This window comes from Epinephelus fuscoguttatus, linkage group LG24 (assembly GCF_011397635.1).
Source record: "Epinephelus fuscoguttatus linkage group LG24, E.fuscoguttatus.final_Chr_v1".
In the NCBI taxonomy this organism is placed as follows: Eukaryota; Metazoa; Chordata; class Actinopteri; order Perciformes; family Serranidae; genus Epinephelus; species Epinephelus fuscoguttatus.
In genome coordinates this window covers 457,552-479,919 of record NC_064775.1, presented here as the reverse complement: position 1 = coordinate 479,919, position 22,368 = coordinate 457,552, and the positions used below count along the sequence as shown (strand labels likewise).

At 48.3% G+C, this 22,368-nt stretch overlaps 2 protein-coding genes across 51 annotated transcripts in view; both read right to left on the bottom strand.

Moving 5' to 3' along the window:
- Positions 1-485: 485 nt before the first annotated feature.
- LOC125885060 (uncharacterized) lies at positions 486-7,832 on the bottom strand. Of its 50 annotated transcripts, none has more exons than XM_049570444.1 (7): positions 7,774-7,832; positions 7,545-7,632; positions 7,281-7,500; positions 1,646-1,777; positions 1,338-1,557; positions 1,162-1,249; positions 486-678 (listed from the first exon to the last, which is right to left on the bottom strand). In XM_049570444.1, the coding sequence occupies exons 3-7, from the start codon at positions 7,356-7,358 to the stop codon at positions 528-530; spliced, it is 669 nt and encodes a 222-aa protein (XP_049426401.1). In that variant the 5' UTR covers positions 7,359-7,500; positions 7,545-7,632; positions 7,774-7,832; the 3' UTR covers positions 486-527. The 50 variants fall into 50 exon arrangements, 41 of the variants coding, with proteins under 41 accessions (XP_049426401.1, XP_049426397.1, XP_049426432.1 ...); XM_049570440.1 differs by lacking the exon at positions 7,774-7,832 and adding an exon at positions 7,686-7,755; XM_049570475.1 differs by lacking the exons at positions 1,162-1,249; positions 7,774-7,832 and adding exons at positions 723-766; positions 1,294-1,337 and having other exon boundaries at positions 1,382-1,557; positions 7,545-7,643.
- Positions 7,833-8,347: 515 nt separating this feature from the next.
- The window catches only part of LOC125885049 (BCL-6 corepressor-like), a 32,599-nt gene continuing 18,578 nt past the window's right edge, over positions 8,348-22,368 (bottom strand). The window contains exons 6-13 of the mRNA XM_049570417.1: positions 21,254-21,481; positions 20,491-20,852; positions 18,429-18,566; positions 17,709-17,875; positions 16,912-17,057; positions 15,466-15,543; positions 14,260-14,443; positions 8,348-10,213 (exon numbers count right to left, since the gene is read on the bottom strand). Coding sequence (XP_049426374.1) covers positions 8,755-10,213; positions 14,260-14,443; positions 15,466-15,543; positions 16,912-17,057; positions 17,709-17,875; positions 18,429-18,566; positions 20,491-20,852; positions 21,254-21,481 — 2,762 coding nt within the window. The 3' untranslated portion in view covers positions 8,348-8,754. The remainder of the gene's footprint in view (positions 10,214-14,259; positions 14,444-15,465; positions 15,544-16,911; positions 17,058-17,708; positions 17,876-18,428; positions 18,567-20,490; positions 20,853-21,253; positions 21,482-22,368) is intronic.

The window sequence follows — 22,368 nt, the reverse complement described above, 5'->3', positions numbered from 1 at the left end:
AGGAGAAAAGAAAGAGGTGAGGAGGTGGCTAATTGATTTCCTGTTTTCCTCCCTGAAAAGAGAGACAAAGTGTTTGGCAGCGAAGCGTGAAGAGTGTGTGTGTGTGTGTGTGTGTGTGTGTGCGTGCGTGCGGGTGTGTTTCTGTGTGTGTGTGACCTTGTCTGACTGTGAGAGAGACACAGAGCCGGTGCAGTGGGCGAGCGAGCGAATAGGAAGCGGGGAGCCTTGAAACCGTCCCGACGCTCGACATCAGAGACATGAACCTTTTTCTTCTTCTCTCTTCGTGTCACTCGTCTCGTTCTGTTCACGCTATCTCCCCGCCCAACTCTGACCTCTGACCTCTGCTGTAAACACTCACCCACCTCCATGTGACAGATCAAAGGCAGATCTACGGCAGCTCATTAGGGTCAATATTAATAATAATAATCAGAGTGTAAATATAAATTTCTGTAACTGCTTATTTTGTTGAAGGTCACAGGTGGCGGAGCCTATCCCACCTGTCAAAGGCAGGGTTCACCCTGGACAGGTCACGATAGAGACAGACAACCATTCACACTCACATTCACACCTACGGACAATTTAGAGTCACCAATTAACCTGCATGTCTTTGGACTGTGGGAGGAAGCTGGAGCACCTGGAGGAAACCCACGCTGACACGGGGAGAACATGTCAGAGCACCTGGAGGAAACCCACGCTGACACAGGGAGAACATGTCAGAGCACCTGGAGGAAACCCACGCTGACACAGGGAGAACATGTCAAAGCACCTGGAGGAAACCCACGCTGACACAGGGAGAACATGTCAGAGCACCTGGAGGAAACCCACGCTGACATGAGGAGAACATGTCAGAGCACCTGGAGGAAACCCACGCTGACACAGGGAGAACATGTCAGAGCACCTGGAGGAAACCCACGCTGACATGAGGAGAACATGTCAGAGCACCTGGAGGAAACCCACGCTGACACAGGGAGAACAGGTCAAGCACCTGGAGGAAACCCACGATTACACAGTGAGAACATGTAAGAGAACCTGGAGGAAACCCTCGCTGAGATGCGGAGAAGATGTCAGAGCACCTGGAGGAAACCCACGCTGACACAGGGAGAACATGTCAGAGCACCTGGAGGAAACCCACGCTGACACGCGGAGAACATGTCGAAGCACCTGGAGGAAACCCACGCTGACACAGGGAGAACATGTCGGAGCACCTGGAGGAAACCCACGCTGACACAGGGAGAACATGTCAGAGCACCTGGAGGAAACCCACGCTGACACAGGGAGACCATGTCGGAGCACCTGGAGGAAACCCACACTGACACAGGGAGAACATGTCAGAGCACCTGGAGGAAACCCACGCTGACACGGGGAGAACATGTCAGAGCACCTGGAGGAAACCCACGCTGACACGGGGAGAACATGTCGGAGCACCTGGAGGAAACCCACACTGACACAGGGAGAACATGTCAGAGCACCTGGAGGAAACCCACGCTGACACAGGGAGAACATGTCAGAGCACCTGGAGGAAACCCACGCTGACACGGGGAGAACATGTCGGAGCACCTGGAGGAAACCCACACTGACACACGGAGAACATGTCGGAGCACCTGGAGGAAACCCACGCTGACACAGGGAGAACATGTCAGAGCACCTGGAGGAAACCCACGCTGACACAGGGAGAACATGTCAGAGCACCTGGAGGAAACCCACGCTGACACAGGGAGAACATGTCAGAGCACCTGGAGGAAACCCACGCTGACACAGGGAGAACATGTGGGAGCACCTGGAGGAAACCCACGCTGACACAGGGAGAACATGCAGACTCCTTACAGAAGGGCTCCGCCACCCTGAGTTTGGACCAGGAACCCTCACTGTGAGGCGGCAGTGCTAACCACTGCAGCAGAGTGCCAGTGCATAAGGTGTGTCTTTGTGTTGCTGTCTGACGCTGAAATCACTGACAGAGCAATGGTATGTGACGAGTTGGGAGACCGGTTCATGTATGTGACCAGTTTTCTCGGTGCACTAATGTGATTGCTGGATTGTCGGGGTCGCTAAGTTACGAAAATCACGCCAAACTCCCCCGACACACAGACGCAGCGACAGTGGAGGATTCACCCCCCCTCTGAGGGAAAAATCAGAGACGTGGACTCGTCCTCAGGTGTCTGCAGATTCACGGACGGACGGAGTGTCGACTGGCGCTCAGATGGCAGCACACACACACACATACACACACAGACACAGACACACACACACACACACACACACAGCGCTGTGTACACAGACAGACTATTCATCTTCCCTCCACCAACATCAATAAATGATGGCTGCTCTCTCTCTGTTTAAATATTCATCGGCAGCGCTGCTCGTCTCGCTAAACAGCCAGACGACACACACACACACACACACACACACACACTCTCCCTGCGGTGCATTAGCAATTCAATCCGTCAGCACTCGGCAGCCCCCCCCCCCCACACACACACATGGTTACACACTTAGTGTACACACACACTGATGGAAAACACACACAGAGAGAGAGAAAGGCGCGGCGGCAGCTCCGTTTATCTCTGCTTAAAGGAACAGTCCGCCATGTTCCACCGTGGCCCCACCGTCACAGCAGGGACACACTGTGGTTAGCCTAGCTTAGCATCAAGACTGGTGGCAGGGGGAGGTGTTAGCGTAGCTCCATTAACAAGCTAATGTAATTTACCTGCTGTATCTGTACAGTGCTCAGTACGGAGGCTGAGAAGTGTCAGTATTAGTTTATTTAACGTGTAATCTGTAAACAATAATAATAATAATAATAATAATATATTTATAGAGCACTTTACATCAAAGTGCTGTACAGGTGAATTTAGTAAAAACACAAACACAATTTAAAACAGGACACCTTTGGGACACACAGACAACCACTCCCCCGAGAGCGAAGAAACCATGTGGGCAAATAAAAATCAACAAGTTCTATCAGGTAAGAAGGTGCCAGACCATTTAAAATTTTATATGTATATGTCATTAACAGCACCTGGTGGCTTAATTTTGCTGGTCGAATAGCTAACATCTCAGTCTTAGCTGGGTTAAGTAGCAGAAAGCTAGCTGATAGCCAGGTCCTCACAGCAGCCAAACAGGATGTAAGTTTGTCCGAATTAAACCCATTCCTTGCAACAACAGGCATATAAATTTGCAGGTCATCGGCATAGCAATGAAACCAAATCCCAAAAGAGCGCATGATCTGACTTAGTGGTGCCAAGTACAGTGAAAACAACCGTGGACCCAGGACGGAGCCCTGAAGGACCCCGTGCCTAACAGGACAAGAATCAGAAGACGTTATTGTAGAAAACACATTGAGATCTTTCTGACAGGTAAGATCTTAACCATTTGAGCACCTGGCCTGAGGTGCCAAAATAATTTTCAAGTCTGTCCAAAAGTATACAATGATCCATTGTGTCAAATGCAGCGCTGAGGTCCAACATCAAGAGAACAGCTGTTGAGTCTGAGCCTATGGCTAGTAATAGGTCATTTACAGCTCTTGTAAGTGCTGTTTCTGTAGAATGATTTGGGCGGAAAGCAGACTGTAGTGGCTCCAATAAATCATTTAGTGACAGAAATTTTAAAAGTTGGACTGAGACCATGTTCTCAAAGACTTGTGATAAAAAGGCCAAATTCGAAACAGGCCTGTAGTTTACCAGAGAGTTTGGATCTTAATTTGTTTTTTTCAATAAGAGTTTAACCACAGCAGTCTTAAAACATGCTGGAAAGACCCCACTGAAGAGCGAAGAATTAAAGAAAGCTAAAACATAGAATCCTAATGTTAACATAGCTCCTTAACAGCCCATGCTGGCAAAGGGTCCAAAGAGCAGGTAGTACTTTGCACAGCCATAACAATCTTAGTGCGGTCAGCCAAAGAGACAGACTCAAACTCAAAAAACCTTCTCCTACAAAACTCGCAAGTGACAGGGGTATTCTAGATCTGATGTCCTCTACTCGATGATTAAAAAACTCCAGAAAATCCTGCGCAAATGTAAAATCACCTTCTACTGAAATGTCATAACAGATCTGCAAATAAACAAACAATTAAAAATCTATAAATACATTTAATAATTTACAACTAAATGAAAAACATTTGTGAATATTTACAACTTTCAAACAGATATTTGTGAATCTATTTTTTCGCTTGTGAATTTACATTTTACTTTTTTTTAAAACTAATTTGTGCAGTTTCTGTATTTGTAGTCCTGTTTCATATTAGCGTTTACACTTTTATTTTTTGTATTTATGGAAGCTGTTTTTTATTTACAGATTTCACATTAACACACAGATTATCGATCTGTTCACACAAATAATGCTGACATAAATCTGTCTCCGTAGAGGTGGCTAGGCTAATGCTAGGATAACACAAATGATCATGACAGTTAGTTACAACTAGCTAGCATCATGTTGGATGCTAAATGTTTGTTGTAGCATAGCACTGACCAGGTAGATTTGGCACAAATGTTCACAGTGACTACGATAAACTGATTTAACATTAGCTGTCAGAGGTCAAAGGTCACCGTGAGCTCGTCTGTCTGATTCTAGTAAGATGATGTCTCCGTCTATATTTACAGACTTCACATTGACATCAATAATCTGGACACAAATGTGTCTCCGTACATCAGAGGAGGTTTGTTCAATATCTGTCACAGTGTCTTCGACTTTAATTAGAACATACACTGATAAATAATGCAGACGATCCTCAGTCAGACCTGTGGTGATGTTACTGCCGTGACGCCGTTCAGACACGATGAAGTCATGATGGATCTGCTGCATTTTATTTTGAAAGTCTCAGAGGAACGAGTTTTCTGTGTGAGCAGAGATGTTTGTGCCAACGTCTCTTTTCCTTTTCACTTGCCCACATTTATTATCCTGCTGTGTGTGTGTGTGTGTGTGTGTGTGTGTGTGTGTGTGTGTGTGAATGACTCATACACACACACACACACACACACACACACACACACTCAAATCTGGATGAAAGAGTGTGGGCGAGCGTTGGAGCAGACAGGACACAGCATCATGAATGAGTCTGACTCTGTTTCACATTACAGGAAATAGTCTGTCCCACTTTTTACACACACACACACACACACACACACACACACACACACACACACTGACACACGCATCCCAGCATGCCCCGCAGCCGCCACGCAGCTGCAAACTGTGGAACCAGGAGTGGATCTAAACGAGTTAGCTGCTAACGAGAGTCCGTCTCTACTGGGCTAGCTGCTAAGAAGAGTCCGTCTCTACTGGGCTAGCTGCTAACGAGAGTCCGTCTCTACTGGGTTAGCTGCTAACGAGAGTCCGTCTCTACTGGGTTAGCTGATAATGAGAGTCCGTCTCTACTGGGCTAGCTGCTAACGAGAGTCCGTCTCTACTGAGCTAGCTGCTAAGAAGAGTCTGTCTCTACTGGGCTAGCTGCTAACGAGAATCCGTCTCTACTGGGCTAGCTGCTAAGGAGATTCCGTCTCTACTGGGTTAGCTGATAATGAGAGTCCGTTTCTACTGGGCTAGCTGCTAAGAAGAGTCCGTCTCTACTGGGTTAGCTGATAAACGACAAAGATGGCGCCCCCAGTGCGGATGCCTGTTACAGCAGCTCCTGCTCACCGCTGAGCTTTTTTCAATTTCTTTTCATTTAACTTTCTTATTTGGAGTTCTTTTTTCAGATAGCTAGCTAGCACTTATGTTCTGTTTTGTTATGGAGACGAAGACTGCTCTCTTTATAGCGATCTTTCTCCCATTTTGCTATGAATACGATCGTGTGCGGGGACCCGGCGCCCAGCCGTGCCTCCATTGTTTACACCCGGGATCAGCTGTTAGCGCTGCGTCACACCGCGGTGCGGCCTGAGGAGAGGCACAACATTCCCAGCGAGCTGCGGAGAAGGAGACGGGGAGTGCAGTGCCGACAACGGAAGAGATGGTACAAACCCGTCCTCCCGTCCGTCGTCATGGGGAACGTAAGGTTGATCCCCAACAAGATGGACGAGCTGTCAGCGCTGACTCGCCATCAGAGGGAGTACCGGCAGAGCAGCGTGCTGGTGTTTACCGACACATGGCTGAACGCGGAAGTACCGGACACGATCGCCGCGCTGGACGGATTCCAGCTGATCAGGCACGACAGGACAGTGGACAGTGGTAAGAAGAAAGGAGGAGGCTGTGTTTGTGAATGATAGATGGTGTAACTCTGGGCACATCACTATCAAGGAACAGCATTGCTGCAGGGACATTGAGCTGCTGGCTGTTGGCATGAGACCATATTATCTACCCAGGGAGTTTTCTCATGTCATTATGGTAGCAGTGTATGTCCCCCCGTCTGCGAAGGCTGAGTCTGCTTGTGACGTTCTCCACTCTGTTACATGTAGGCTGCAGACACAGCACCCTCAGGCCCTCCTTCTGATCTCTGGGGACTTCAACCACGCCTGCCCATCCACCACCCTGCCCACCTTCACCCAGTATGTTTCCTGCCACACCAGAGACAATAAAACACTGGATTTATTTTATGCCAACACCAAGGAGGCATACCACTCCCCCTGCCCCCCCTGGGAAGAGCTGATCACAACCTGGTTCATCTTCTGCCTGTCTACAGACCTCTGGTGCAGAGAGAACCAGCAACCACCCGCACTGTGAAGATGTGGTCTGAGGAGGCCGAGGAGGCCCTGAAAGACTACTTCAAGACCACTATGTGGGAGGTACTCAGCAATTCCCATGGGGAGGACGTTGACAGACTGACATCATGCATTACGGACTACATAAACTTCTGTGTGGAAAGCATCATACCCACCAGGACTGTACTCTGCTTCTCCAACACCAAACCCTGGATTACTCCAGAGTTAAAAGCTCTCCTGAAGGAGAAGCGGAGAGCTTTTAACTCTGGAAACAAGGAGGAGCTGGAGGCCGTGCAGAAGGAGCTACTGAGAAACATTAGGCGGGGAAAGGAAGGATATAAAGAGAAGATGGAGGAACAGCTGCAGCAGAGCGACGTCAGCGGAGTCTGGAGAGGTCTGAAAACCATCTCAGGACACAAACAGCCAGACTCCCAGGCCAGAGGCAACCAGCAGTGGGTGAATGATCTGAATCTGTTCTTCAATAGATTTGATCAGTCTGCCCCTCCCCTGGCCCAGACATCATGGCTGCAACCCCCCTCATCCTCACCTTCACCTTCCCCCCACCTACACTCCTGGCACACTGCTTCAACACCTCCCCCACCAGTCTGACTCTCCTTAGCAGCTAGCCCAGTAGAGAACATGTCAGAGCACCTGGAGGAAACCCACGCTGACACAGGGAGAACATGTCAGAGCACCTGGAGGAAACCCACGCTGACACAGGGAGAACATGTCGGAGCACCTGGAGGAAACCCACGCTGACACAGGGAGAACATGTCAGAGCACCTGGAGGAAACCCACGCTGACACAGGGAGAACATGTCAGAGCACCTGGAGGAAACCCACGCTGACACGGGGAGAACATGTCAGAGCACCTGGAGGAAACCCACGCTGACACAGGGAGAACTTGTCGGAGCACCTGGAGGAAACCCACGCTGACACAGGGAGAACATGTCAGAGCACCTGGAGGAAACCCACGCTGACACGGGGAGAACATGTCAGAGCACCTGGAGGAAACCCACGCAGACACGGCTGACACAGGGAGAACATGTCAGAGCACCTGGAGGAAACCCACGCTGACACGGGGAGAACATGTCAGAGCACCTGGAGGAAACCCACGCTGACACAGGGAGAACTTGTCGGAGCACCTGGAGGAAACCCACGCTGACACAGGGAGAACATGTCAGAGCACCTGGAGGAAACCCACGCTGACACAGGGAGAACATGCAAACTCTGCACAGAGGGGCTCCCTCCTGGGGTCGAACCAGGAACCCTCTTACTGTGAGGCGACAGTGCTAACCACCACACCATCGTGCCGCCTATCGATAATATCCAGTTAGCCGGAAATATTTACAATGCTAACAGGATTCAGATTAGTAGTATTGGTAATATCCAATTAGCTGCAAACAATTATAATGCTAATAGGTGTAAAGAAACTGCTAGCAAAAATAGCTTTGACTCTTTAGAGCTATTGGAAACAGCTGTGTTGCTAACACATATAGAGACACTTGACTGTAACCCTGTATGATGCTAACAGGTATGAGACACAGCTAGCTGGGAGCCTCTGTGATGCTAACAGTTATAAAGTCCTGTTACTCGGTAGCTAATCTTTGTATTGAAGGTCAAATTGGACGATGTTTTCTTTGTTTATTGGACAATAAATAGTTTGGTGAGGAAATCCAACAGGAAGTAGAATACAAAATGACATACAGAGCGAACAAACAATGTCCCGACCAACAAAGCACGTGACAGGAACTGTATCGTATTTACACAAGACTCCATGTACAAAGGCCAGATTTAACAACAGTGACGTCTGTCCTTAATAAAAAAGACGCATATGTGCAGGGTACAAACAACACACAGCGTACCATTACAGTCTGTCCACAGGGGACGCTCTATATGTCCACAGAGGACATTCTGTCTGTCCACAGAGGACAGTCTGTCTGTCTCAGTGTCCAAACATGGTCTTCACACAATTACAGCATTCACATGTACATTTCAACAGTTTGAGTAAAATCGTTGATTCTGTTATCAATGGAGTTCTGAACTATAGTCAACAGCAGCTCAGCAGACTCCTCAAAGTCTTATACAGTCAACTGGATTCTTGTTTCCTTGGTTACACTGTGATGTCATGACCTTGTTTTAACCCTGGCGCCCTTTGCGGTGCTTTTCCCTTGCTCTTTCTTAACATCTCTGTGGATGGCACCCCCCGCCACCTTCATCCCCAGGTCCCTGATGTGGACTCTGACGTTACCCAGGTTCCTCTGCCAGGCAGCGTCCATCTTTATGGTCTTACCTCCATCGTCGTGGGTGTTGCAGGGGTTAGCTTCTCTTTTGGGAGCTGTGCTGGTGCTGCCCACTCTCTTTATTCCGTGGCATTCCCACTTGTTAGCATCCACCGTAGCATTCAGCTTTGCAGGGCTGGAGATCCCAGCGTTCTGACTTTGCAGTTGTTGTGGTTCCCCAACGCTTCCATCAACCAAAGCACCTGGTTTTGTAGAATCAGAAACCTTGTCAGTCTTACTCCCGTGACTCTGTCGTTTCCATGCGTTAGCATCCGCAGCACCATTAGAGTTAGCAGGATTAGCAGTGTTCTTACTGGGTATCCGCTGTGGTTCTGACAGGGCGGCGTCCACCTTGGCATCAGAGGTCACAGCGTTCCTACTGCGCAGTCGCTGTGGTTCCCACATGCTAGCACCAACCGCCAGGTCGGACTTGAACGGAGTGTTCACAGTGGATCTGTTTCCTGGATTTTGGTCCTCCCAGGAGCTCGAGTCCATCTTAGAATGAGCGATCCCAGGATCCTTACTGTGATGGCGTTGTTGTTCCCACATGCTGGAGTCCATCTTAGAGTCCGGATTAGCAGGGTTAGGGATGCCGGTGTTCTTACTTTGCTGTCTTTGTGGTTCCCACATGTTCAAGTCCATCTTAGAGTCCGAATGAGTCAGATTGGTGATCCCGGTGTTCTTACTCCGTAACCTTTGTGGTTCCCAGACGCTGGTGGTCATGGTCATGTTTGGCTTTGCAGGTATTGCAACGTTTTTACTTCCTAACTGTTGTGGTTCCCAAACACTAGTGGCCATTTTGGTTTCCATTTTAGCTGCTGGAGCAGAATATCCCAGGTTTTTAAATTCTTTGCACTGTCCGGACTCTGCCGTCCGGTTTTGAAACACAATGTCCCCTTTACCACTGGCTCCTGTCACCCCTTGTCGCTGTGGTACCAGCAGTGGTGGGAAGCGTTGTACCGGTCTTTGTGATGGTCTTGATATTGGTGGTGGGGGCGGCGTTGGAGGTGGCGAAGCCTCCAGCAAGTCCCAGCGACTGTCCACGAACTCCAGGGAGGAGCCAAGCATACCAGCCAGCTCGGGGGTGGCTTCCACCAGCTCCAAAGGGTCCTTGACGTCCGGCCGGAAGGACACCAGCTCCTGTTCATCAGGACCCGTCAGGAGCTGAGACAGGGACGCCTGCCGGTAGAACTCATCCTCAGGGATGGACTGCACGTTGAGCTGCGGGAAGAGACGGCGGAAAGACCGAGAAGTCATCCGAAGTCGACCCAGGACGTCAGCGAGGAGGAGCCAGTTCCTGGGGCTGGAGGGAGGACATACATAGAGTAAACACAGGACGTCAGTATGTCTTCCATTCTGGTTACACCTCTGACAGGATAAATGTGAAGATTATGTTCTGACCAAAACATGTTCTGTGAGGTCACAGTGACCTTGACCTTTGACCAACAATTTCTACGTGGTTAATTGTTGAGTCCAAGTGGACGTTTGTGCCAAACTTGAAGAAATTCCCTCAAAATGTTCTTGAGAGACCGCATTCAGGAGAATGGGATCGTCTGAAAGACCTTATTTCAAGTTGTCATTGAGAAACTGCGTTTATGAGAATGTGACATCTGTCACATTCTAAGCAGTTCATCATTGATTCCAAGTGGATGCTTGTACCAAATTTAAAGATGTTTTCTTTATGTGTTGTTGAGATAGCGCATTAACAAGAATGAGATGAGCATAAGCTCACAGTGACCTTGACATTTGACCACCAATATCTAAGTAGTTCATTGTCGAATCCAAGTGGACATTTGTGCCAAATTTGAAGAAATGTCCTTAATGTGTTCTTGAGATATACTTTTACTGGAATGAAACTGATGCAAGGTCACAGTGACCTTGACCTTTGACCACCAAAATCTAATAAGTTCATTGAGGCGAAGTGAACATTTGTGCCCATTTTGAAGACATTCCCTTAAGGTATCCTAGAGATATGGGGTTCAAAAGAATGAGACAGATGCAAGGTCACAGTGACTTTGACTTTTGATAACCAAATTCTAATCAGTTCATTGTTAAGTCTATGTGGACGCTTGTGCCAAATTTGAAGAAATTCCCTCAAGTTGTTCTTAAGATGCCACATTCAGGATAATGAGATGGGTGCAAGGTCACAGTGACCTTGCTCTTTAACCAACAAATTCTAATCAGTTCATCGAGGCCAAGTGAATGTTTGTGCCAAATTTGAGAAAATTCCTTTATGCCGATCTTCAAATATCATATTCACAAGAATGAAACAGATGTAAGATCACAGTGACCTTGACCTTTAACCAACAAATTTGAATCAGTTGATTGTCGATTCTGAGTGGATGTGTGTGCCAAATATGAAGACCCTCTTTCCAGGTGTTATTGAGATACTGCGTTTACAACAATGAGATGAACAGAAGGTCACAGTGACTTTGACATTTGACCACCAAAATCTAATTAGTTCTTTGTCAAACCCAAGTGGATGTTTGTGCCAAACTTGCGGAAGTTCCCTCAACGTGTTCTTGAGATATCAGGATCATGAGAATGAGGCAGACTCTGGTCTCAGCTGTCATGGAGACATAATTAGACCTGATCTGAATCTAAACGTCTCACTGATCAGGTGAATACTGTCCAACACGGATCGCTCAGAGACACAGGATGACTCACTGAGGACATCAGACACGGTTTCAATAAGGAGACATTACAGAGGACAACACAAACATGAGACCTGTGTGAGGACGGAGATTCACGGATTCGCAATTTAAAGACGGCTGCTGTGTTTGATCAGAGACATTCAGTCTGTCTCAGAGGGACGAAGACACACAGATGGCCTGTCTCCTGCTGCTGAGGACAGCGTCCACATCGACGGAGCTGTTATTGAGTCACAATATCTGTCACTGTGTGTGTGTGTGTGTGTGTGTGTGTGTCTGTGTGTGCATGTCAAGGGCGGATGAGGGTTTAACACACACGGCGGCGGTGGACGAGGCCACATGTTGCTTTAAAGCCGGCTGCTGCTGGAATGTTAAACAACCAGTGTGTGTGTGTGTGTGTGTGTGTGTGTGTGTGTGTGTGTCAGTACCCGGTGGCCTTGCACCTGGGAGGAGCCATTAATACCACATCAGACACAGAGGGAAAAAAACCAGAGCGGCAAAAGAGGAGGAGGAGGAGGGGGGAAGCGACAGGGGAGGAAGACGAAGTGGAAGCCAATTAGCCGCGTCGCCACGGCGATGCAATCCTCGTTAACGACCTCTCCGTCTGTCCTGCCTTTATCTCTCCCAGCGTCTCCTCCCCAGAGGATCTTTTCTCTCCCTCCTCCGCCGCCTTAATTGGTGTGTGTGAGTGTGAAAGGAGGCGAAGTGTTAAAACAACACTGAGGGAACGTGTGAGTGTGAACCACAGGAAGAAAAGACAAAGTGTGTGTGAGTGGGTGTGGCCCGTGTTGGGTTCGTCAGCTCTGATTCAGTCTCACACTGAAAAATTTCACACGCAGATTTATAAAAGCTGATGTTCTGGATTCTTTTAGATCATGTAGAACCCTGCAGAATGTTGAGCAGGGGAAAATATTCAATGTCATACCGGCGGGTGGTGGTGCACCTTCAGGCTGCCGCCCTGAGGACCCACCACCCTAAGGGATCAGCACCGGGGTCGGGTGCACTGTGAGGTGGGCAGCAGGTATATGGGTCTGGTCTCTGGGTACGTGGAACATCACCTCTCTGGTGGGGAAGAAACCGGAGCTGGCGCAGGAGGTGGTTGGGTTCACCTATACATACGGCACTGGTTCAGGAACCAAACTCCTGCCTGTGATGAGGGTTGCGGGTGGTGTGGGGATGCTCGATGCAGTGCCAATTTTCACATCATGTTACTTGCATGAGTTTTATTGCTAGAATATTTTGAGTTGACTCGCGTAATACGCGTGTAAAATCACTAAATCCATGAATGAACTTCCTCCGGTACTTTCTCTGTGTTACAGGTCCCTGGAGGATCGGAATGCTCTAACCCTAACCCTCATGCCACTCGCTTTATTCACAGCTTTCTATTCACATCATTCGCGTTGCGTCCATTGACCCCCTGGCAGGAATTCACATCTAATCACGTCTTTAATGTTGATTGGCTATCGCCGCGCGAATTGGTCCCCGAAGTTCAGAGTTTTCAGCTCTCATGAATTCACATATTCCACGTCCATTGCGCTGTCCGTCAGGAATTCGTGTCTAATCGCGTCTTTACTTTGACTTTACACATAATTTACTTCTGCAAATTGTTTTATTGGCACCTGGTGTGAACGCAACATCACAAGTCCCTGGCCAGGCGCCGCTGTGTTGGGGTTGTCCCCAGGGAACAAGGGGTTGCCTCGATTGAAGACAAGTCACTGAGAGGAGGTCTCTGACTGGTGTCTGCGCTTATGCACTACACAGTACCTGGCCTTTTTGGAGTCTTTGGGCAGTGTCCTGGAAAGGGTACAGACCAGGGACTCTATAGTTCTTCTGGGGTAATTCCAACGATCACGTGGGCTACAGTGGAGAAACCTGGAGGGGTGACTGGGAGGAACAGCCTACCTGACCTAAACCCAAGTAGTGTTTTGTTATTGGACCTCTGTGCCAATCATGAATCGGCCATAACAGACACCATGTTTGAGTACAAGGAGGTTCATAAGTGTACCTGGTACCAGAACACCTGAGGCCAAAGATCGATGATTAACTAGAGAAGAGCAGAGCTGTAAACTGATCACCACCTGGTGGTGAGTTGGATCAGATGATTGGGGAGGCTGCCGGACAGACCTGGTAAACCCAAACATGTATTGAGGGTGAACTGGGAAAGTCTGGCTGAGAACCCCTGTCCATGAGGTCTTCAACTCCCACTTCCCAGGTTGGGGACATGGAATCAAAGTGGTCCATGTTCAAGCCTCACTGTGTCGGCAGCTGCTTAAGTTGTGGTCGGAAGGTTCACATGTATCAGGTATACTGATACCCAGCCCTAGTTAGTGTTAGAGAAAGAATATCAGGGCAAGCCAATCAGAGGCAGAGTAGAGTGGGTCATGCCTTACATCCTTTAATACTACAACATTTACTCCCAGTCCCTTCAGGTCCTTTAGTCCTACTTTGTTTAGCCCCGGTCCTACAGGTCCTTTAGTCCTACTATGTTTAGCCCCGGTCCTACAGGTCCTTTAGTCCTACTTTGTTTAGCCCCGGTCCTACAGGTCCTTTAGTCCTACTTTGTTTAACCCCGGTCCTTCAGGTCCTTTAGTCCTACTATGTTTAACCCCAGGTCCCTTTGGTCCAACACCTTTGATCCAGAATATGTTTGACCTCCCACCTTTAGTCAACCCTTCTGTGTTTGGTCTTTTGGACTCACCCCTGGGACAGGGACACCTGGATGTTGTAGCAGGGGAGCAGTGGTCGGTCGGACAGTTCAAACTCAAACACCTCCCTCCTGGCACGTTGCTCCTCATCTTCATCCTCCTCTTCATCCTCCTCGTCCTCCTCAGGCCCCGGAGGGTCAGCAAGAATGTTATACTGTCCCCCTTCACTGGATGGTTCTGTAGAGACACAAAGAGTGTGGACATTCTTAATGAAACTCAGTGTTCTCTGAAGTTCTAGTTGGTTTAGCAGTGGTTAAGTTAGTCATGATTAGATGTAGTTCTTTAGTCCTGAGTGGTTGAGCAGTAGTTATTAAAGGCGCACCACACCAAATCAACTTCAAAGAACAAGTGGGAACAAAGGCTGACTGATTTGTTGCCTTGTGTCTTCTGTGTCTCGACTAAAAAGTTGCACGTGACTACAGCCAACGGTCAACTAGCACGTATGTTCTGCGCCTGCATGACAGGAAATACCAGCAGGTGGTGGTAGTCTGTGTTTGTCATTCAGAAAGGGAAACAGGAAGAATCTATTGGTACTTCTCAAGGTCAAGGAAGGATCCGTCAACGGCTGAATTTCATGGAGGCTACCTCACCGAATCCCACCATAGTCCTCTGAATTCTACCAAGGACAGAGTCCTTTCTCCTTTCTCTTTCATTTGTGGGAACTGAAGTTGGGGCCTCTTCAGTGACGCACACCTGGGCACTCACCAGCCTGTTCCAATGTGTGATAACCAATTCTTAAGACGGAGTCTTGGCTCGTCTCTTTAGCACCCGACTTGGACGGACCTGTCCTACCAAGGAATCATGCTTGTCTTCAAGAAGCACTGTGGGAAGACGTTGACTGGTCTGAAGTGCATGTCTGTTGAGCATCCAACTTAAAACTAACTAGGTGGCTGCGGCTGGTTTAACTGTAGACCAAAGTGGACCCTCAGGGACCTAAGCGGATGATGACATTTATATCACGTGGACCAAAGTGGACCAAACTGGACATGTGGTCTTACAGGTGTCTGCAGTGATTCTTGAACCTGAACCGTCTCTGCTGATGGTCTGACACTTGGTCTTTCAGGACCACTTGCACCTCATCTCTGTCCATCTGAAACATGTCCTCAGTCCCGGGTCGTCGGGAGTGTGTGTGTGTGTGTGTGTGTGTGTGTGTGTGTGTGTGTGTGTGTGTGTGTGTGTGTGTGTGTGTGTGGACTAACCGCACACTGAGCTGCCGTAGAACTCCCAGCAGATTCCTGGATCGCCCTTTGACCTTCCCTGGAGGTCGGACAGATAGTCTGCAGAGACACAGAGGGACACAGTCAGTGGCTTCTGTGGTCGCTCAAAGAGCCATCCAATCAGAGAGGACGAAGGCGGCAAGATGAAAACAATAGAGCCACACACACACACGCACACACACAGACACACACACACACACAGTTGAATACAGCGAGAGGAAGATGAGTGTTTGTGCTCAGTCGGTGCCGGCATGTCGCCACGGCGCCTGGCACTGAGGAGACGGATGCTGGCAGGAGTGTGTGTGCGTGTGCGTGTGCGTGTGTGTGTGTGTGTGTGTGTGGCGGTAAGCTGTTCTGGGATTCAACAGCCAAGCCTCATTAAACCCCTCTGGAGAGATGGAGGGAGAAAAAAGAGAGATGGAGAGAACAAATACAGGCAGGGAATGGTAATCAGACCGGCTGCCGAGCGCACACACACACACACACACACAAGCGCGCACACACACACACACACACACACACACACACACACACACACTCAGCGAGGCAGCGTCTCTTTCCTCTCGTCTGTTTCCTCCTTGTTGACTCTGACGTTCCGCTCGTTTGCTCTGAATCTGTTTCATCCTTTGTTTTTATTTCTTCTATCTTTTTATTTACGTCCATGATCACTCCTCCCACACACAGGTGGCGCCACGGAGCTGCTACGACGTCCCTTCTGTACGTCTTTGTGTGATTATAGACAGCATGATGACATCACAGAATCATGTAACATACGTGTCAGCAGCTCTTTATAAACAATAACAATGACATCACATGTCAATAACAGTCATTTAGCCTCCATGTTATATGGGGGCTGATCTCGTCCTCTGCTCGGAGAGTAAGGAGCTCCTGGATCCGTTGGAAAACTTTTTTTGTGAAAGTCCTCTTAAGAAAGTCTGCATTTTGTAAAAGTCGTGTTTGAAAGTTTTGGTTTTCTTGAAAGTCCTGTTTGAAAGTTCGGGTTTCTGTTAGTCTTGTTTGAAAGTCTGTGTTTTTAAAACCCCTCTGCTGCCCCAACCTCCCCCCTTACAAGACAGTCCAGGACTGTTTCCTTGTTGACTCCCATCAGCAAAGCAAAGTCGTTCATCTGGGCGCATTACTTTTAGAAGGAAAACGTGTGAAACGTGTGATGAGTTAGCTAGCTGCTTTTTCACCGCAGTGCTTTTGGGATGGCGTTACTGGAAATTGTCAAATTGCGGCACCATGAGTGAGCTCTAAATTAGCACGAGCATTATCGCAGCTGTAAATGCACTGTGCTAACCAAGCTAGCAGCTAACGTTAGGGTTAGCTCCACCATCACATCCAAATAAGGTCACTTCTGGCTCCACAAATCCAAAATGGCAGCAGACTGAAATGCTACAGAGTAACTCTGCTCCGTCCCCGTCCTACCTTCCAGGAAGGTTTCCATAGCAACGCTGTGCGTCATGTTGATTGGTCCTCGTCCAGAGTAGGAGGTGAGGGTGGGGTCTGCACCACAGGCCAGCAGGAAGCGCACCACCTCCATGTGGTCATTCTCCACGGCGTCATGCAGTGGCCTGAAGACAAACAGGAAGTATAATAAATAATAAGAATAGCCAATGCTAATGGTGACGCTAACAAGGATCCATCCAAGGAAAAGCTGGTGTACTGGGGACAAGATAAAAACATATGGACATTTCTATAACTCCAGACACAAGTCCAGAGTTTGACTGATGTTATATTAAATTTCAGCAGCTCTAACATGAATACATTCTGATATACGGCAAGTACGACGAGACAAAATTGTAAATTGTTGCCTTTATAAAACGTCAAAATGGCGACATGGACTCATTCCTGGAAGCAGGTCATTTTCATGTTTAAATTTAAGGAGGCGTTTAATGACCTGTGATGTTATTCTTCACAGTTTAGATAAGATAAAAAATCAAATCAGCTCTGAAACAAACATAAAGCATTGTTCTGGTTCCAGACGGAGAAACACAGGGTTCTGTGTTAGCTCCTGATGTGTTTTATCAGACTCAGTTACATGCAGATGATTCTGTGATTTATATGTGTACGGTCGATCGAACTGTTCCTTGCTTCAAACCACAGTGAGCACGTCAGGTCTTATTTCAACATTTAAAAGTGAACTGTCAGATTAACTCTGTAGACCTGCACAGTCAGACCAGACCCAGACTCTGGTCCAGGTGTACACCAGCGCATATTCGTACCTGGTTCCATCCTGAGCGCTGCAGTTGACGTCGGCTCCGTGCTCCACCAGGTGGCGTACGATCCCCAGCCAGCCGCGGGCACAGGCCTCGTGCAGGGCGCAGTACCCGGCGTTGTCTCGGTGGTTGACGTCACAGATCCTTCGCTCCAGACAGTGCAGCACCACCTCCTGGACACGAGGAGACATGAGGACAGGGACATGAGACCAGAGAGCCTCAAACAGATTCACGCTGGTTTCAGACCAAATGAAGTTTGGTATCATTGACCTGTCAGCGCCACAGGTTTTCAATTGTCTCTGAAACTACATGACACCGTCAGAGTTTATTGTCTGACTCAAAGTTCTCTCAGTCCACGAGATCTTAGTGTCTAACAACCCTGCGTCCACAAGTGACAACATCAACCTGTCTCGTTTGAGGACACTGAGACTTTATCATGTCTCCACAAGAAGAGGACAAAGTGAGGAGACAAATGTCATCCTGTCTTCTTCTTCTGCTCACCAAATGATTGCGGCTTGAAAACTGTGTGGTGCTCCCTGACCCCACCCACTGTCCACACACCTGTATCAACCTACCAATCAATCAATTCAATTTTATTTATAAAGCCCAATATCACAAATCCCAATTTGCCTCACAGGGCTTTACAGCATACGACATCCCTCTGTCCTTATGACCCTCACAGCTGATCAGGAAAAACTCCCCAAAAAACCCTTTATGTCTCCTCACCTCGTATCCCAGGCGGGCGGCGCGTTGCAGCAGCGTCTCTCCAGCGTTCTTGTTCACGATGAGGCGGCGGACTTCAGGGGGGGCAGGTCGGGTGACGTGTGTGTGCTGCGGAGACTGAGACTGTTCGGACGGGGAGACCTGCGTGTGTGTGTGTGTGTGTGTGTGTGTGTGTGTGTGAGAGAGAGAGAGAGACATTTAAAGTGATTAGCATGAGCTGGAGGATTGTTTTTATTACCCACAAAGCAATCAAACGCACACACACCGAAAAACAGGCGCTCACTGTGTTTCTACATTTATCACTGTCAGATGGTTAAACACATACACACACACACACACACACACACACACACAGATTTCCAGGCTGGGTTGAAAATAGCGCTGTCACCACCTCTGCTCTCACGACTCTGTTTCTGTGTGTTTTATCTGTGTGTGTGGAGAGCCTGAGGCTGATGACAGAGCGCTAAGGAGGAGGAGGAGGAGGAGGAGGAAGCCTTGGTCTTAAAGTAAAAACAGAACAAAGTCTGTGTAACGATGAACAAAGAGCAGCTTGTGTCAGGATCAGAGGAGTTCCTCAGGGCTCAGCTGTAGATCCTCTCTAATTCTCTGAACATCGTCGTTTGTTGCTTTAACAGAAACTCGGACGTCACGTCAGACAGGACGAAAACTTCGCCATATCTGTTTTAAAGCATGCGACTTTCACGACACGCAAAAATCCCACAGAGTGCAGAAAGTGATGACATAAAAGTGGTGATCCAAAAAAACAGGACACCATCAACCTCGTCCTCCAGACCGCTTAACAATACAAATGTTACACGGCGAGCCCACGACATCATATAAGATCTGGCAGACAATAAGTATTTTGTCTGCGGTTGGGTCGACGACTGAAACAACAACCATCTTGTTTTGTCAAAGGAAGAAAATGAGTTCAAGTGTAACTGTCTTTTATATGTCACACTGTCAGGCTAACAGTTCACGCTAACATTAGCTAAACGACAGGACAATAATGTTTACACACATTATTTTTTAGTTTTACCAGTTTTAGATTCATATCTGTATCTGTGTATTTGTACAACAAAAATATATTTCTATTTCCTATTTGTCTTCGGCGACACTGGGATGGATCCAGTATGTGTTGTGTGAATGGAGAAAAGCAGACGCAGGTAGAGACAGATGAAAAGCTGCTGGCGCCACGGCAACAGCCTCCGCCGCTTAGCAGCCAGACAGCGTGTGCATGTTAACGTGTCTGTGTGTGTGTGTGTGTGTGTGTGTGTGTGTGTGTAATGTGTGTGCAGGCGTCTGTCAAACCAAGCCGCTCGCCGCCACGCATCAGCAAACAGGAAGCGAGCTTTGCCCTGGAGGTGTGTGTGTGTTTTAATGTGTGTGTGTTTTCTAGCGCAGCAAACGAGGAGGAGGGTCGAGAGAAAAGGAGACACACAGACTCTGTGTGTGTGTGTGCGCGCGTGTGTGTGTGTGTGTGTGTGTGTGTGTGTGTGTGTGTGTGTGTGTGTGTGTGTGCGCGTGTGTGTGTGTGCGTCCTGCCCTGAGGAAATCTCCGGTGCAGCAGCTGTCAAAACGGCACAAGCTGCTGCCGCACACACATCGAAACACAGCACACACACTAAAATACACACTGACACACACACACACACAGTGAACATGTGGAGAATATTATTCTTCCTCCATAACCTTCAATCACTCCCTCCCTCGTTCAGCCGCCTCTTCTTCACTTTAATCTGCAGCGAATTGAATTACACACACACACACACACACACACACACACACACACACGTCGTCCCTGCAGAGTTTTCCCAGCGAGCTCCAATCAGGACGATAACTGTAGCGATTAAAAGTGAAGACAGAATCAAGGGAGGAACCACAGAGGAACACTGGTGACGTTTGAAACAAAAACCAAAGAGGAAGAACACTGACGATGAGTGAAACTCGTGAGTGTCGACGTAGAAAACGTAACCACGACACTAAACAACATAAAACAAGAACAACGCAAGTTTCTCAGAAAACGTAACCATAGTGTTAAATAACGTAAAACAAGTGCCTCACTCACCTTCCCACTCGTCTCATCGTCACTCCCTCCTCCGTCTCTGTCCTCGTTCCTCGCCGTGTCTCCTCCCATGTGCTTTGTCTTGCAGGAACGCTTGCCCTTCGGCTTGTTTAGGTCGTCGTCATGGCAGCGGAAGGGATGGTGGTCAGGTGAGGAAGAGGAGGAGGAGGAGGAAGAGGAAGGAAGAGGAGGTAAAGAAGGGGGGAAACTGGAGGCTCTTCGGCTCTCCCTCAGCTTCTGATGCTTGTCCTGGAGGCGAGGGGAGGCAAGGGAGGTGAAGGATGCAGGGGAGGGTTGTCGAGGGGCGGAGCTACACAGTTGTCGTGGGAGATGAGCGGGAGAAGAGGGCGTGGCCACGTGAAAAACTGAAAGAAAACACAGAAAAAAAGAAGAGTCTGTAACATGCTAATGAACACAATGCTAACATGCTAATGAACACAATGCTAACATGCTAATGAACACAATGAACAAACGCAGACAGGAAAAGGCAGTACCCATCGATTTATTTTTTTTACCGGCCCTGCTGGAGTTAAAGTTCCAGGAACACATGGGGACCCTGAACGCAGCGTGTAAGGGACGGACCCATCTGGAAGACGTTAGACGGCTATCAGCACGCCACCGCTTCACATACACATCATCGGTGTTATCACGGCGAGAGGAGGTGGAGGAGGAAATGGAGCTGCTCTAAACTCACAGCACTTTCTTCAAAATAAAAGCCTCACGTAAAAAGACGAGAAAACTGGATTTAAAATCCCAGCATAATCACCTCTCTGGTCATCCCTCCTCACAAACATAGGGTCACACCAGCCGTCTTTGATCTCTGACCTCCCCCTGACAGCTGGGACCTCCACTCTGAACTTCCTGTTGACCTCCGCCGACTTCTGGCCGGAGGGAAGCCATTGTCTAAGCTCCCCGGGGAGGCGGGGCTTGTTGAGACGGAGACCGTTGAGCTCGATGCAAACCTTTAGCTTCTTCACGTCGTCCAGATTCGAGTCTGTGAGACAACCAATGAGCAGTCAGGAGGGTCAGACAACAGCCAATCAAAGGACAGGACAATATAAGGATGTCACAGGAAGTGATGAGTGTTATAAACGATGTTCTGTATTAATGTCTGATTTGAATATGAGAGGACCCAGTGTGGAACCCTGAGGAACGCCTCAGGTGGATCTTCATCAGTACTGATCACTGATGATGACGAAGCAGGGACACATAGCGTCAGAGCTGCCGTCACAAACCCAATTAAGTCTTATTACAACACTGTAAAAACAAAGGATGGAAAACACGTAATATGTTTAGTATTTTAATTCGCTCGGGGTCGTACTTAGACCACAGAGGTGGCAATGACTTTGTCATCAGGAGGTGGAGGGGAGGGTGGAGACACATGCTGAGCTGCAGACCGCTGTTCAACACAAACTACGGAACCGTTTTTTGTTTTCAAGAGACATCTCTGAGTTTACAGCCACGTTTTAGGCACCAAACGTGGGTGGTGTCACCCACCATCACTGTTTTTCCAGCGGTGTACTTAGCAACCCATCGCATTTTTCCCAGTTTTTAGCTTGCTGTTTTTCTAGCACTGTATTTGGCAACCTGTTGCTGTTTTTCCTGCAGTGTCTCTAACAACCCTTTACTGCTATTCTAGTTGTATATTTTGGTTCACTGTTTTTCCAGCGCAGTATTTAGTGACCCCTCACTGTTTTTTTTAGTAGTATTTTTAGCTAGCGGTTCTCCTGCAGTGTTTTTGGCGACAAATTGCTCTTATTCCAATGCCATTTTTGGCTCGCTCTTTATCTAGCTGTGTATTTTCCAACCCTTTGCTGTTCTTCCTGCAGTATTTTGAGTGACTTGTTATTGCTTTGTCTGTTGTTATTTAGGAAAAAAAGT

Excerpts from the sequence above, each read along its gene's own strand:
- LOC125885060 (XM_049570444.1), bottom strand. The coding sequence starts at position 7,358 with ATGTTCTCCCTGTGTCAGCGTGGGTTTCCTCCAGGTGCTCTGACATGT. Across the intron at positions 1,558-1,645 it reads TCAGCGTGGGTTTCCTCCAG|GTGCTCCGACATGTTCTCCC; the intron begins GTGCTCTGACAT and ends GGTTTCCTCCAG. Across the intron at positions 679-1,161 it reads TCAGCGTGGGTTTCCTCCAG|GTGCTCTGACATGTTCTCCC; the intron begins GTGCTTCGACAT and ends GGTTTCCTCCAG.